At 40.3% G+C, this 14,510-nt stretch overlaps 1 protein-coding gene across 2 annotated transcripts in view; it reads right to left on the minus strand.

The window, feature by feature from the left end:
* Positions 1-14,510, minus strand: part of LOC114652766 (pecanex-like protein 1) — a 149,863-nt gene that overhangs the window by 40,865 nt on the left and 94,488 nt on the right. For both annotated transcript variants that reach the window (XM_028803094.2, XM_028803086.2), the window contains exon 21: positions 2,613-2,757. In XM_028803094.2, coding sequence (XP_028658927.1) covers positions 2,613-2,757 — 145 coding nt within the window. The remainder of the gene's footprint in view (positions 1-2,612; positions 2,758-14,510) is intronic.

Consider the following 14,510-nt stretch of genomic DNA (forward strand, 5'->3'; position numbering starts at 1 on the left):
TATTATATATATATATATATATATATATATATATATATATATATATATACACATACATACATATATACACACACACACACACACACGATAAATGCTAAATATATTTCAATACATTTGATAAATCCTGTGTCATTGATATACTGTAAATCTGAAAAAAGGGAGACCCCAAAGAAACAGTAGCACTGCTTTGATGCTGGGTGCTACTAGTTTGCAAAATCAAGCAGAAATTTGCGTGCACAAAGAGGGAGGATGTCATGAAAATGTGCGTGATTTTACAGCAACTTTAATTTTTATACATCCCAAAGTGTATGTGGAAACGGGTTTATGCAACATTTTTGTGCATACGCACTGTTTATATATGAGGCCCCTGGTCTCTACTTCCTCCTCCTCAAAATACCCCCAATAATGCCTAATTGTCTAACAGACCTTTCCCCGTTCTCTACATTTTGCTGGCAAGCCATCTTCCTAAATATCAAAAATTGCTCTGAAAATCATATGTGCCAGCACACAAATTTTAAATTTGTCCATAGACTGTACCCTATACTCCACAGAAGTCATCTAATGGGACTAGAACTTGCCCTCTCAAAGTCCCTGGCTACTTCCTCCACAAGCTCTGGGAATGGCTTTTGGCTATACGGAACTCTGGCGCTGTGGCTGAATCTCTCTATATGATTCTCTCCCCCAGTTCATTTGTCCCCTCAAAATCTTTTCCTCCTAAAACATTTGCCTCGTTCCTCACTTTTATCTTTCTGATCAGAGGTTTTTAATGGCAGCAACCATTGCAGCCAAGTTGCTTTTAGACTCCTGCTAGAAATCTCTTGCCCTTGTCTATCCTGCAATCCAGAAGTCTTCATTTTACAATCCTATCCTTCTTAAATACTCCGCATGTCAGATCAACCACTCTTACAGCTCTACTATTTATGACTGGTTTTATACTGTTCAGTTAGTATAGAGCTGGTTGTGGGTTCTACCATAAGGTAGTCTCTCCTGTCCACCTTTCCTCATTGTTTTTTTTTCCCTCTTTGCCATGTGCTCCTACGAGGGGTGTGCATGTGTCATTTGAACCATTAATTTTTTTTTATTTTTTTTTTATCATCTTCTTATTGTGTTTCTGTTTAGTTAGCCGCCTCAGGTGGGGTGTGGTGGGTGTTTGTGTTTATGTTGTCACATACCCTGAAAATCAGTTGTTATTGGTTTCTTTTTTCTCTTTTATTTCATTTTATCAAAAAAAAAAAAACATTGATCATGTAAAATAACAATGTACATAATTTTAAAGTGTCGGGGGCAGTTGCATAGTGTGCAACTCAGCTTGACTTGTCTGCGATTTCCCCAGACAAAATCAAATCCTATTTTGTCACGGGGCAAGTGCTGTGTGCAAGATAGCAAAGAACCAAAAATGCTCAGCTGAAGTTCAATACAAATAATGCAGCAACAAGGAACAAGAAACGCAGGTACAGCATTTAGGTCCTTGCAAACAGAAGCTATCTGATGTCTCATGTTTTATGCAATACAAGAGAATTTGGGGGGGTGGGGGGTATTGGGGAAACATTAAGACCGAGATTGCAGCTAACCTTGCTGTATCTGTAAACCCTTTGCATAAGCACCACCTCTATCACACAATACGTTATTGTCTGCCAGGAAAAGGGACAAGCTTGTGATTACTTCAGAAATGTGAAACAAAGCTGGAAAGTAGTTACGTAGTCACATAATTTGACATCCCCAGCGACTTCTAGTTTTATAAACTGATGCACTCTGACGACAAGATCTCCTACTGCGGTCATCAAGTTTGACATCCCCTCTGACAGGAAACTCTGTAACGTGACATTAGCTTTACATATAGCAATAAGGAAAAACAAATGGCAGACAAGGAGGTGGGGCATGAAAAAAAGGTTGGGTTATGGCAATGAAGGGGCAGTGGTGCCTTCTAAATCTGAGAGTCAGGAAATTAAAAGATGAAATGAGCTGATGCAGAATAAGTGTAAGTGGTATAAAGATGGTATTTCAGTTTGCTACCATTCTTTGTATATTCTGACAAAAGGTACAGGCAACCTTCATTATATGTGAGTACACTTTCTCTATAGAGTCTGTATTTACAACTTTTTTTGTTGTTACTCACATGTCTCCCAACTATAAAGGATTACTCTCCTCTAGACAGCATCAAAAAGCATTTACTATTTATGAAAAGTTAACAATTTTATGTTGAAACCTGTTAAACTGTAGAAGGTATTTTAATCATTAATTAAAGAAACTGGATTGGGGTAGTGTTAGTTTTCTTGTTACTAATTCTAAAGTTCTAAAAACATCTTTGTTGCTTTTTTTTACCCTAAAGACTTGATTTTGAAATTATTAAACAAATATTGATGTAATTACCATAACTTACACAAGCAGGTTTATATATTAGGCTACTGTACGGCCACTTAGCTTGTTGATAACTAAAGTTGTAGCAATCAGAAAAAAAAAAAAGAGAACAGCTTAATACTAATGAAGTGTACCTTTTTGAATAAAGGACTTGTATTAAAATTGTTTAGCTTATTCAAACCTTGATTAAATGCTATAATCAAAATATCACTTTTATAAAGATGTGAGGGGGAAAGAGGACAAAAACAACTTACTTAATGCAAAGTTTCTCAGGACTGCTGCTCACAGCTCGTGCTTCTGTAGTAAGTGAGTTGAGAATCACAGCAGGGTAGATAAAATATTTTTCGATGCATTGCAGCCAAGCATATATCTTTTCAAACCACATGAGTTGAGCAGCATCTGGGAAAAAAGACATGCAAGGCAAAAATATATTATGTGATAAAATGCTTAACACTAGAATCCCTGAAGCCTACGAAAAAACTTGTAATCCCGGGCCACCTTAAATTCCTTTGTACCTCTCCATTAGCATCTTTTGTTTTGTAAATGTATCGATCAGCACAAGCAGCAGGCAGACTGCTATCTCATCCCCCCACCGCCACAGCTCAACTCGGGCAAAAATTTCTCCTAGCTCAAGTCTGTTTTATCTGGGAGTGACAAGCCTGGAGTTGTATAAGGTAAACAATATATTATTTGGAACACAAGCATTTCATGAGTGTTCTGTGTCTACAACGATCTGTGTAAATGTAGGATGACAGGAAATGCGAGAAATACAAGAAATGTTGAACATATAGCTAAAACTGAAACTTTTTTCATGTTATAGTACTAATGACAAAATTTTGACATGAAGTGTATAATGTGTGAAGACTTAAGTTCAAGTTCAAATAAACACTTTCACAAAAGGTACATGTATAACAAGATGCATTATATTGGTCCAGTTCATAATTAATTTGTAGCAGTAGCACATTCTTTTGAACTTCCAAGTTTATTTTTCTCAAAATGTGCTTTTGTGTCAAGTGCTTTACTCAGCCATCAAGTAATGACAATGACCAATAAAAAGGTTCTATATTTTGACTGCAGCTGTCATGCAATGTGATTCCTTCTCTTCATTAGTGTCACCCCCTTGAAAACTATCACTTTATGGGGCCATGCAAACCTGTATTAATACTTGTGTGCACATTAAAATGTTTTTTTGTACAATGTACAATGATCATGACAGTGGAATAGGTTATTCGTAGCCAGTCTAAATGTGGTTAACATCCACTCATACATGGGAAAAAAATACCGCCGAATACTGTAAAACCAGTATAATTTTGAAAAATACTGTGAGGACTAATACACACACAAGTTTATATTTTTATATACAGTAATCCCTCGCTATATCGCGCTTCGCCTTTCGTGGCTTCACTCCATCGCGGATTTTATATGTAAGCATATTTAAATATATATTGCGGATTTTTCGTTGCTTCGCGGGTTTCTGCGGACAATGGGTCTTTTAATTTCTGGTACATGCTTCCTCAGTTGGTTTGCCCAGTTGATTTCATACAAGGGACGCTATTGGCAGATGGCTGAGAAGCTACCCAGCTTACTTTCTCTCTCTCTCTCTCTCTCTCTTGCGCTGACTTTCTGTGATCGTGACGTAAGGGGTGTGAGCAGGGGGGCTGTTCGCACACCTAGACGATATGGACGCTCGTCTAAAAATGCTGAAAGATTATCTTCACGTTGCTATCTTTTGTGCAGCTGCTTCCTGAAACGACATGCTGCACAGTGCTTCGCATACTTAAAAGCTCGAAGGGCACGTATTGATTTGTGCTTGAAAAACAAACTCTGTCTCTCTCGGTCTCTCTCTCTTTGTCTGCTCCTGACGGAGGGGGTGTGAGCTGCCGCCTTCAACAGCTTTGTGCCGCGGTGCTTCGCATACTTAAAAGCCAAACAGAGAGAAAAGCAAACAAATCAATAGGACTATCTCTGTGACAGTCACTGCTCCTGACACGCACTCCTTTGAAGAAGAAGATATGTTTGCATTCTTTTAATTGTGAGACAGAACTGTCATCTCTGTCTTGTCATGGAGCACAGTTTAAACTTTTGAAAAAGAGACAAATGTTTGTTTGCAGTGTTTGAATAACGTTCCTGTCTCTCTACAACCTCCTGTGTTTCTGCGCAAATCTGGTACGCTCTGGAACGCAACCCCCGCGATGGAGGAGGGATTACTGTACACACACAGTACTGTGCAAAAGTTTTAGGCAGGTATGAAAAATTGCTGTAAACAAAGAATGCTTTCAGAAATATAAATAATGATTGTTATCAATTTACAAAATGCAAAGTGAGCAAACAAAAGAAAAATCTAAATCAAATCAATATTTGGTGTTACTACCTTTTGCCTTCAAACCAGCATCAATTCTTATAGGTACACTTGCACAAAATCAGGGATTTTGTAGGATTATAGTCAGGTGTATGATCAACCAATTATACCAAACAGGTGCTAATGATCATCAATGTCACATGTAGGTTGAAACACAGTCATTACCTGAAAGAGAAACAGCTGTGTAGGAGGCTTAAAACTGGGTGAGGAACAGCCAAACTCTGCTAACAAGGTGAGGTTGTGGAAGACAGTTTCATGTCATGGCAAGATTGACCACAGCAACAAGACACAATGTACTGCATCAGCAAGGTCTCCCCCAGACAAAGATTTCAAAGCAGACTTGGGTTTCAAGATGTGCTGTTCAAGCACTTTTGAAGAAGCACAAAGAAACGGGCAACGTTGAGGATCATAGACTCAGTGGTCGGCCAAGGAAACTTAGTGCAGCAGATGAAAGACACATCAAGCTTATTACCCTTCGAAATCGGAAGATGTCCAGCAGTGCCATCAGCTCAGAACTGGCAGAAACCAGTGAGACCCAGGTACACCAATCTACTGTCCAGAGAAGTCTGGCCAGAAGTGGTCTTCATGGAAGAGTTGCAGCCAAAAAGCCATACTTCCAATGTGGAAATAAGGCCAAGCGACTCAAGTATGCACGAAAACATAGGAACTGGGGTGCAGAAAAATGGCAGCAGGTGCTCTGGACTGATGAGTCAAAATTTGAAATATTAGGCTGTAGCAGAAGGCAGTTTGTTCGTCGAAGGGCTGGAGAGCGGTACAATAATGAGTGTCTGCAGGCAACAGTGAAGCATGGTGGAGGTTCCTTGAATGTTTGGGGCTGCATTTCTGCAAATGGATTTGGAGATTTGGTCAGGATTAATGGTGTTCTCAATGCTGAGAAATACAGGCAGATACTTATCCATCATGCAATACCATCAGGGAGGGGTATGATTGGCCCCAAATTTATTCTGCAGCAGGACAACAACCCCAAACATACAGCCAAAGTCATTAAGAACTATCTTCAGTGTAAAGAAGAACAAGAAGTCCTGGAAGTGATGGTATGGCCCCCATAGAGCCCTGATCTCAACATCATCGAGTGTGTCTAGGATTACATGTAGAGACAGAAGGATGTGAGGAAGCCTACATCCACAGAAGATCTGTGGTTAGTTCTCCCAAGATGTTTGGAACAACCTACCAGCCGAGTTCCTTCAAAAACTGTGTGCAAGTGTACCTAGAAGAATTGATGCTGTTTTGAAGGCAAAGGGTGGTCACACCAAATATTGATTTGATTTACAGTGCATCCGGAAAGTATTCACAGCGCATCACTTTTTCCACATTTTGTTATGTTACAGCCTTATTCCAAAATGGATTAAATTCATTTTTTTTTCTCAGAATTCTACACACAACACCCCATAATGACAACGTGAAAAAAGTTTACTTGAGGTTATTGCAAATTTATTAAAAATAAAAAAACTGAGAAATCACATGTACATAAGTATTCACAGCCTTTGCTCAATACTTTGTCGATGTACCTTTGGCAGCAATTATAGTCTCAAGTCTTTTTGAATATGATGCCACAAGCTTGGCACATCTATCCTTGGCCAGTTCCGCCCATTCCTCTTTGCAGCACCTCTCAGGCTCCATCAGGTTGGATGGGAAGCGTCGGTTCACAGCCATTTTAAGATCTCTCCAGAGATGTTCAATTGGATTCAAGTCTGGGCTCTGGCTGGGCCACTCAAGGACATTCATAGAGTTGTCCTGAAGCCACTCCTTTGATATCTTGGCTGTGTGCTTAGGGTTGTTGTCCTGCTGAAAGATGAACCGTCGCCCCAGTCTGAGGTCAACAGCGTTCTGGAGCAGGTTTTCATCCAGGATGTCTCTGTACATTGCTGCAGTCATCTTTCCCTTTATCCTGACTAGTCTCCCAGTTCCTGCCGCTGAAAAACATCCTCGCAGCATGATGCTGCCACCACCATGCTTCACTGTTGGGATGGTGCCAGGTTTCCTCCAAACGTGACGCCTGGCATTCACACCAAAGAGTTCAATCTTTGTCTCATCAGACCAGAGAATTTTCTTTCTCATGGTCTGAGAGTCCTTCAGGTGCCTTTTGGCAAACTCCAGGCGGGCTGCCATGTGCCTTTTACTAAGGAGTGTCTTCCGTCTGGCCACTCTACCATACAGGCCTGATTTGTGGATTGCTGCAGAGATGGTTGTCCTTCTGCAAGGTTCTCCTCTCTCCACAGAGGACCTCTAGAGCTCTGACAGAGTAACCATCGGGTTCTTGGTCACCTCCCTGACTAAGGCCCTTCTCCCCCGATCGCTCAGTTTAGATGGCCGGCCAACTCTAGGAAGAGTCCTGGTGGTTTCAAACTTCTTCCACTTACGGATGATGGAGGCCACTGTGCTCATTGGGATCTTCAAAGCAGCAGAAATTTTTCTGTAACCTTCCCCAGATTTGTGCCTCGAGACAATCCTGTCTCGGAGGTCTACAGACAATTCCTTTGACTTCATGCTTGGTTTGTGCTCTGACATGAACGGTCAACTGTGGGACCTTATATAGACAGGTGTGTGCCTTTCCAAATCATGTCCAGTCAACTGAATTTACCACAGGTAGACTCCAATTAAGCTGCAGAAACATCTCAAGGATGATCAGGGGAAACAGGATGCACCTGAGCCCAATTTTGAGCTTCATGGCAAAGGCTGTGAATACTTATGTACATGTGCTATCTCAATTTTTTTATTTTTAATAAATTTGCAAAAATCTCAAGTAAACTTTTTTCACATTGTCATTATGGGGTGTTGTGTGTAGAATGATGAGGAAAAAAATGAATTTAATCCATTTTGGAATAAGGCTGTAACATAACAAAATGTGGAAAAAGTGATGTGCTGTGAATACTTTCCGGATGCACTGTAGATTTCTCTTTTGTTCATTCACTGCATTTTGTTGAATGATGAAAATAAATTATCAACACTTCCATTTTTGAAAGCATTCTTTGTTTACAGCATTTCTTCAAACCTGCCTAAAACTTTTGCACAGTACTGTACATATATAATTTATGGAAGAGAAGGTCTGTGATACGGTTTGCATATTTGCAGTTGGAGATCCACAAAGGGAGAAAAAACGAATCACGTATCATAAAATAGTTTTATTCCTGAGCTTTCAACCCCTATCAGGGATCTTCATCAGAGGATAATGCTTAGACTTACAAGAATCAAAGGCAATATATAGCAACACATTCAGTATGGGGGGGGGGGGGGGGGGGGTGGGTGGAGGTGACTAAGTCAGTATAATCAAGAGGGGGTTGTATAGTTTAATTAATGTGTATATGTCCTTCTTAAGTTGGCATATGCTGGGTTTATGTCCAAGTGTCTGTTGATGGTAAAATTTAAGGCCAGTACAAAAAGCGCCAGAGAGTTGGCCGAGTCTTGGCTATCAGATGAAAACGCCATCAACAGACATTCTGAATGTGTTGCTATATATTGCCTTTGCTTCTTGTAAGTCTAAGCATTATCCTCTGATGAAGACCCCTGATAGGGGTTGAAAGCTCAGGAATAAAACTATTTTATGATACGTGATTCGTTTTTTCTCCCTTTGTGGATCTCCAACTGCAAACATATATAAATATATATATAAATATATATATAAATATATATATAAATATATAGAAATATATATATAAATATAAATATATATATATATATAAATATAAATATATATATATAAATATATATATATATATATATATATATATATATATATATATATATATATATATATATATATATATATATATAAATATATATATATATATAAAAAAAATATATACACACACATACACACATATACATAGGTTACCTGTACTTATTCATTTTGTCCTGGATCGTTTCGTGCATCTGAATTGTCTGCCGTTTGCCTGTGTACATGAGGACTGTAATTGGATTCATGGCCATCTTGCAAAGAAAGGAGCACTCCTGAACCCGTCCACCCGTTTCCACCATTTCAGGAACTACCGGTAAGACTATCTTTACATTATCATTCAACGTGCGGATATCTAGACTATCTATTTTCATCATTACATTTTATCTGTTGCCATTTTTCATGAACTTTTTCATGATTTACTGTGTGCGTTTTGTTTGTGCTTTCTTGCATTTAATGTGTAATCACCGTAAGGGGAACAGGGGTGGTATCATTGTTTTCTTATTTCATTTGTTTTCATTACATTCTTTATTTGCTGTTTGATTACCAGTTTGCTTTGTTTTTGACTCTGTTTGTGAGTGTCCGCGGGTCGGGTCAAGGCTGGGTGCATCCCTGGAATCTCCACCATAAAAATAAATAATTCACTGTCTTCTCGACAGTGTGAATCTTAGCGGCACCGAACCACTACAGTGTTATTCAGTTCTCCTTGCTGCTGATTAACTGTGATACATTTCCAGCTGAGTGTTCTTGTGTTTTCCGTTTACTTGAAAGCCTGAACAGCACCTGTCCTTTTTGGCAGATTGCTTTGATTCTTCCTCCTCCCCCAGACATTCTTTGCTCCTGTTGGGGGTTGTGCTCCCCTATGATGTTTGTCTATTCTTTAATCTATAACTAACTGCATACTGAGCTCCTTTTACTTCTGAAAGAGACATGTTTGTTTGAAGTGTTTGAATGAAGTTCCTGTCTCTACAATCTCCTGTGTTTGCGTAACACCCTTCAGTACTGCAGTCTCACTGTCTGTGGGATTCAGCCGCTGCACTCGACTAGCCTGCCAGCATCAGTGCTTACCTCTGTGTGCTTGCGTGCAGCCAGTTCAAGTGCAGTTGGCTCAGTGATTTACAGAGTTTCATCCATGGCGTCAGTTGCACTTTGTACATATTGTTCCAGTAGTTTTTTAAAATACTTTTTACAGTTCATTAGCAGTGTGTAAAATGTTCAGTGTTGCAGTAATTGTGATTCTCTTTGCAAGAAAAAAGTGTTCCATTAATATTCCACTTTTTCTTTGTTAATTTTGATGTTTACTTAAAGTGCAGTAAAAAAGTATCTGGCGTCCAGAGATGCATTAACCACAAAGTATGTGGCAGTTTAAGGGTTAAAGCCCCAAGATGCTGCTGAAATGAGCTGCACCGTCTAAGGCTTTTGGCAATAAAAACATGCTTGCATGAACTACAGTCATCCCTCGCTATATCGCACTTCAACTTTTGCGGCTTCACTCTATCGCGGATTTTATATGTAAGCATATTTAAATATATATCGCGGATTTTTTGCTGGTTCGCGGATTTCTGCAGACAATGGGTCTTTTAATTTCTGGTACATGCTTCCTCAGTTGGTTTGCCCAGTTGATTTCATACAAGGGACGCTATTGGCAGATGGCTGAGAAGCTACTCAACCAGAGCGCGTATTAGTATTAAATAAAACTACTCAAATATATTGTGAGCACGGGGGCTGTTCGCACCCCTAGAGGATACGGCTGCTCCTCAAAAAACGCTGAAAGATTACCTTCACATTGCTGCCATCCTTGCTGGGCTTACATGTGGCTGCTTTGTCAAGCGATATGCTTCCTGCACGGTGCTTCTCATACTTAAAAGAACAAACAGCACGTATTGATTTTTGATTGTTTACTTTTCTCACTCTCTTACTCTGACATTCTCTGCTCCTAACGGAGGGGGTGTGAGCAGGGGGACTGTTCGCACCCCTAGACGATATGGATGCTCGTCTAAAAATGCTGAAAGATTATCTTCACATTGCTCCCTTCCATGCAGCTGCTTTGTCAAGCGACATGCTTCCCGCACGGTGCTTCGCATACTTAAAAGCTTGAACAGCATGTATTAATTTTGGATTGTTTGTTTTTCTCTGTCCCTCTCTCTCTCTCTATGACATTCTCTGCTCCTGACGCACACTCCTTTGAAGAGGAAGATATGTTTGCATTCTTTTAATTTTGAGATGGAACTGTCATCTCTGTCTTGTCATGGAGCACAGTTTAAACTTTTGAAAAAGGGACAAATGTTTGTTTGCAGTGTTTGAATAAAGTTCCTGTCTCTCTACAACCTCCTGTTTCTGTGCAAATCTGTGACCCAAGCATGACAATATAAAAATAACCATATAAACATATGGTTTCTACTTCGCGGATTTTCACCTTTCGCGGGGGGTTCCGGAACACAACCCCCGCGATCGAGGAGGGATTACTGTACAGTACATACAGCGGTAACATCAGTATTTTACATTCTAGCACTGCGGGAGACATAGCAGTAGCGTACACAGGTTTACCTTTACATTGTTTATTTTTCGGTAATGTATTAAGCCGAGTTTAAAGTGTTTTGGGGGCATATTTAGGGTTTAAACTATGAAAATAGACATTTTTTTTAACCACATCCAAAATTTGTGGTTTTTCACAATTCGCGGGTACTCTAGGAACATAACCCCCGCAAATTTTGGGGGTGTACTGTATACAGTGAGGAACATAAGTATTTGAACACCCTGCGATTTTGCAAGTTCTCCCACTTAGAAATCATGGAGGGGTCTGAAATTCACATTGTAGGTGCATTCCCACTGTAAAAAAAAATTCAGGAAATCACATTGTATGATTTGTACAGAATTTATTTGTATTGCACTGCTGCACATAAGTATTTGAACACCTGACAATCAGCAAGAATTCTGGCTCTCAAAGATTTGTTACTCTGCCTTTAAGAAGTCCACCTTTACTCCACTTAGTAATCTTAATTAGTAGCACCTGTCTGAGCTCTTTAAAGACACCTGTCCACCCCACAGTCAGTCAGACTCCAACTACTACCATGGGCAAGACCACAGAGCTGTCAAAAGACACCAGAGACAAAATTGTGGACCTTCACAAGGCTGGAAAGGGCTACGGGGCAATTGCCAAGCAGCTGGGTGAAAACAGATCAACTGTTGGAGTAATTGTCAGAAAATGGAAGAGGCTAAAGACGACGGTCAGTCTTCCTCGGACTGGGGCTCCATGCAAGATCTCACCTCGTGGGGTATCACAAATGATAAGAAAGGTGAGGAATCAGCCCAGAACTACACAGGAGGAGCTGGTCAATGACATGAAGACAGCTGAGACCACAGTTTCAAAAGTCACTGTCGGTAGAACACTATGCCGTCATAGTTTCAAATCACGCATTGCACGGAAGGTTCCCCTGCTCAAGTCATCACATGTCCAGGCCCGTCTGAAGTTTGCCAATGGCCATCTGGATGAACCACAGGAGGCATGGGAGAAAGTCATGTTGTCAGATGAGACCAAAATAGAACTTTTTGGTCTAAACTTCACTCGCCGTGGTTGGAGGAAAAAGAAGGAGTTGCATCCCAAGAACACCATCCCTACTGTGAAGCATGGGGGTGGAAACATCATGCTTTGGGGGTGCTTTTCTGCGAAGGGGACAAGACGACTGCACTGTATTAAGGAGAGGATGAATGGGGCCATGTATTGTGAGATTTTGAGCAACAACCTCCTTCCCTCAGTCAGAGCACTGAAGATGGGTCGTGGCTGGGTCTTCCAACATGACAATGACCCGAACCACACAGCCAGGATAACCAAGGAGTGGCTCCGTAAGAAGCATATCAAGGTTCTGGAGTGGCCTAGCCAGTCTCCAGACCTAAATCCAATCGAAAATCTTTGGAGGGAGCTGAAACTCTATGTTGCTCAGCGCCAGCCCCGGAACCCGACAGATCTAGAGGAGATCTGTGTGGAGGAGTGGGTCAAAATCCCTGTTGCAGTGTGTGCAAACCTGGTCAAGAACTACGGGAAACGTTTGACCTCTGTAATTGCAAACAAAGGCTTCTGTACCAAATATTAACACTGATTTTCTCAGGTGTTCAAATACTTATGTGCAACAGTGCAATACAAATAAATTCTGTACAAATCATACAATGTGATTTCCTGATTTTTTTTTTACATTCTGTCTCTCACAGTGGGAATGCACCTACAATGTGAATTTCAGACCCCTCCATGATTTCTAAGTGGGAGAACTTGCAAAATCGCAGGGTGTTCAAATACTTATGTTCCTCACTGTATATACATACACACACACACATTTTATATCCATATATACTGTATATGGTTGTGATACACTGATATTTTTATATATGACAGCTTCCCCATATGACATGAGTCTATTGAAATCTCCTTACTACGAAGTACATTCAGCAGATACTTTCATTATAACGAAGTGCACAAAAGACCTTGAAATGCCTGAATGAATCATCCACAGAGCAGTTAGTTCTGTGGCTGCAGCTCAGTTGTGGACAACGATCCCCAAACAGAAACACGAATTTTTTATTCTTTCTTCAAACGTTCCTCATACTGTTTTTTTTTTTTGCCTTTTTTGTCTCCTGCGGTTTTCAGTGATACCCTTTTAACTTATTGCTCGTCAAAATTTGAAAAACATCCTCTGGAATTTAACTCATTGTCACCCTCCTATAGAAACGGCAGACACAGAAAAACAATAACAGTTCATATTAGAAAAAAAAACCCTAATTTTTTGCAGCTCTTGATTGCTGCAAAAAGAAAAAAAGACGTTGCCAATGAATTCGGAATGTCACCATTGGCACTGTCAACTTTCTTGAAAGACAGAGCAAAAAAAGTTGAAAAATCTCGGGTTGTAAACGTATGTGAACTGCTGCATTTGAAGACGTAGAATAAGCCGTTTTTATGTGGTTCAGTGATGCTCGTTCAAGAAACATTCCTATTAATGCGGCACTCATTCAAGAAAATGTGAGGTTTGTAAACTTTCTTGGGACCTCCCACAACTAGACAGCAAGCCGAAGAGCATCCCGAAGTGCGATCTCCGCGTCTGTACGGGGCAATAGCAGGCTCACAGATAAGCTGTGTCTCTCCGCCAAAGTAAACAGAAAAGATCTAAATGGGTGATGCAAGGTTAGGAGCACGTAAATTGTAAATGCAGATACTGTAACAGGATTACTTGATCACTGACCTGGCCACATTCCTTCCTGACTGCTATGTCTGTGTATAGCAGAGTGGCAGATCACGCTAGAATAAATAACTGTGTCGTTCCTGTTTCAAGCTGAATAAAGCTGGTTTTGCTAAAGTACTGAGACTAAGCCTCGTGTTTTGGGGTGCAAGACAGGGACTTATAGCGCGACCCTGATCTTTTATGATTTGCTTCTGTGGCGCTTCACTGCAGCACTGTAAATATATATATATTGCCCCAGCAACGGACAAACAATCTTCCACAGACGCTGCAATCACGCTTCAGGACGCACCTCAGCGTGTCGTTCCCTTTTTTTGGGGAGTGGGTGGGTCTCAAAAGAGTTCAGAAACCTCACAATATGAAGAAGAAATAATGATTTGGCTCCTGACTGATAACTGTGCTGCCCACAGCATGCTTCCACAGTCAGATAATGTTCGCTTTGTATACCTCCCACCCAATTGCACGGCAGCGCTTCAGCTGTTGGATTTGGGCATCATTTGCACCCTGAAAGCATATTACTGCAAGGAAATGCTGAGAAAAATTCTCATCAGCATAACTTGTAGGCAGGAGGAGATTAAAAGTAACGCGAAAGAAGCTACTGAAATGATTGCAAATGCCTGGATACAAGTTAAAGAAAGAACTATAGTAACAAATACAGAATCTCATTACAACAAAATTCGAGTTTGTTATAATAGAATTTTACCTGTATATATACTATATGTGTGTGTGTGTGTGTATATTTATATTATATATAATTTCTCTTCTGGTTCATCTGCTTCCACTTCAAAACCGGTCCCGCCCACACACAGCTGATACAGCATTTCTCGATTCCTATTTGTCGTCTTCCATGTCGTCTTCCAGTCATGCAATATAC

The sequence above is a fragment of the Erpetoichthys calabaricus genome, chromosome 1 (assembly GCF_900747795.2).
Source record: "Erpetoichthys calabaricus chromosome 1, fErpCal1.3, whole genome shotgun sequence".
Classification (NCBI taxonomy): Eukaryota; Metazoa; Chordata; class Cladistia; order Polypteriformes; family Polypteridae; genus Erpetoichthys; species Erpetoichthys calabaricus.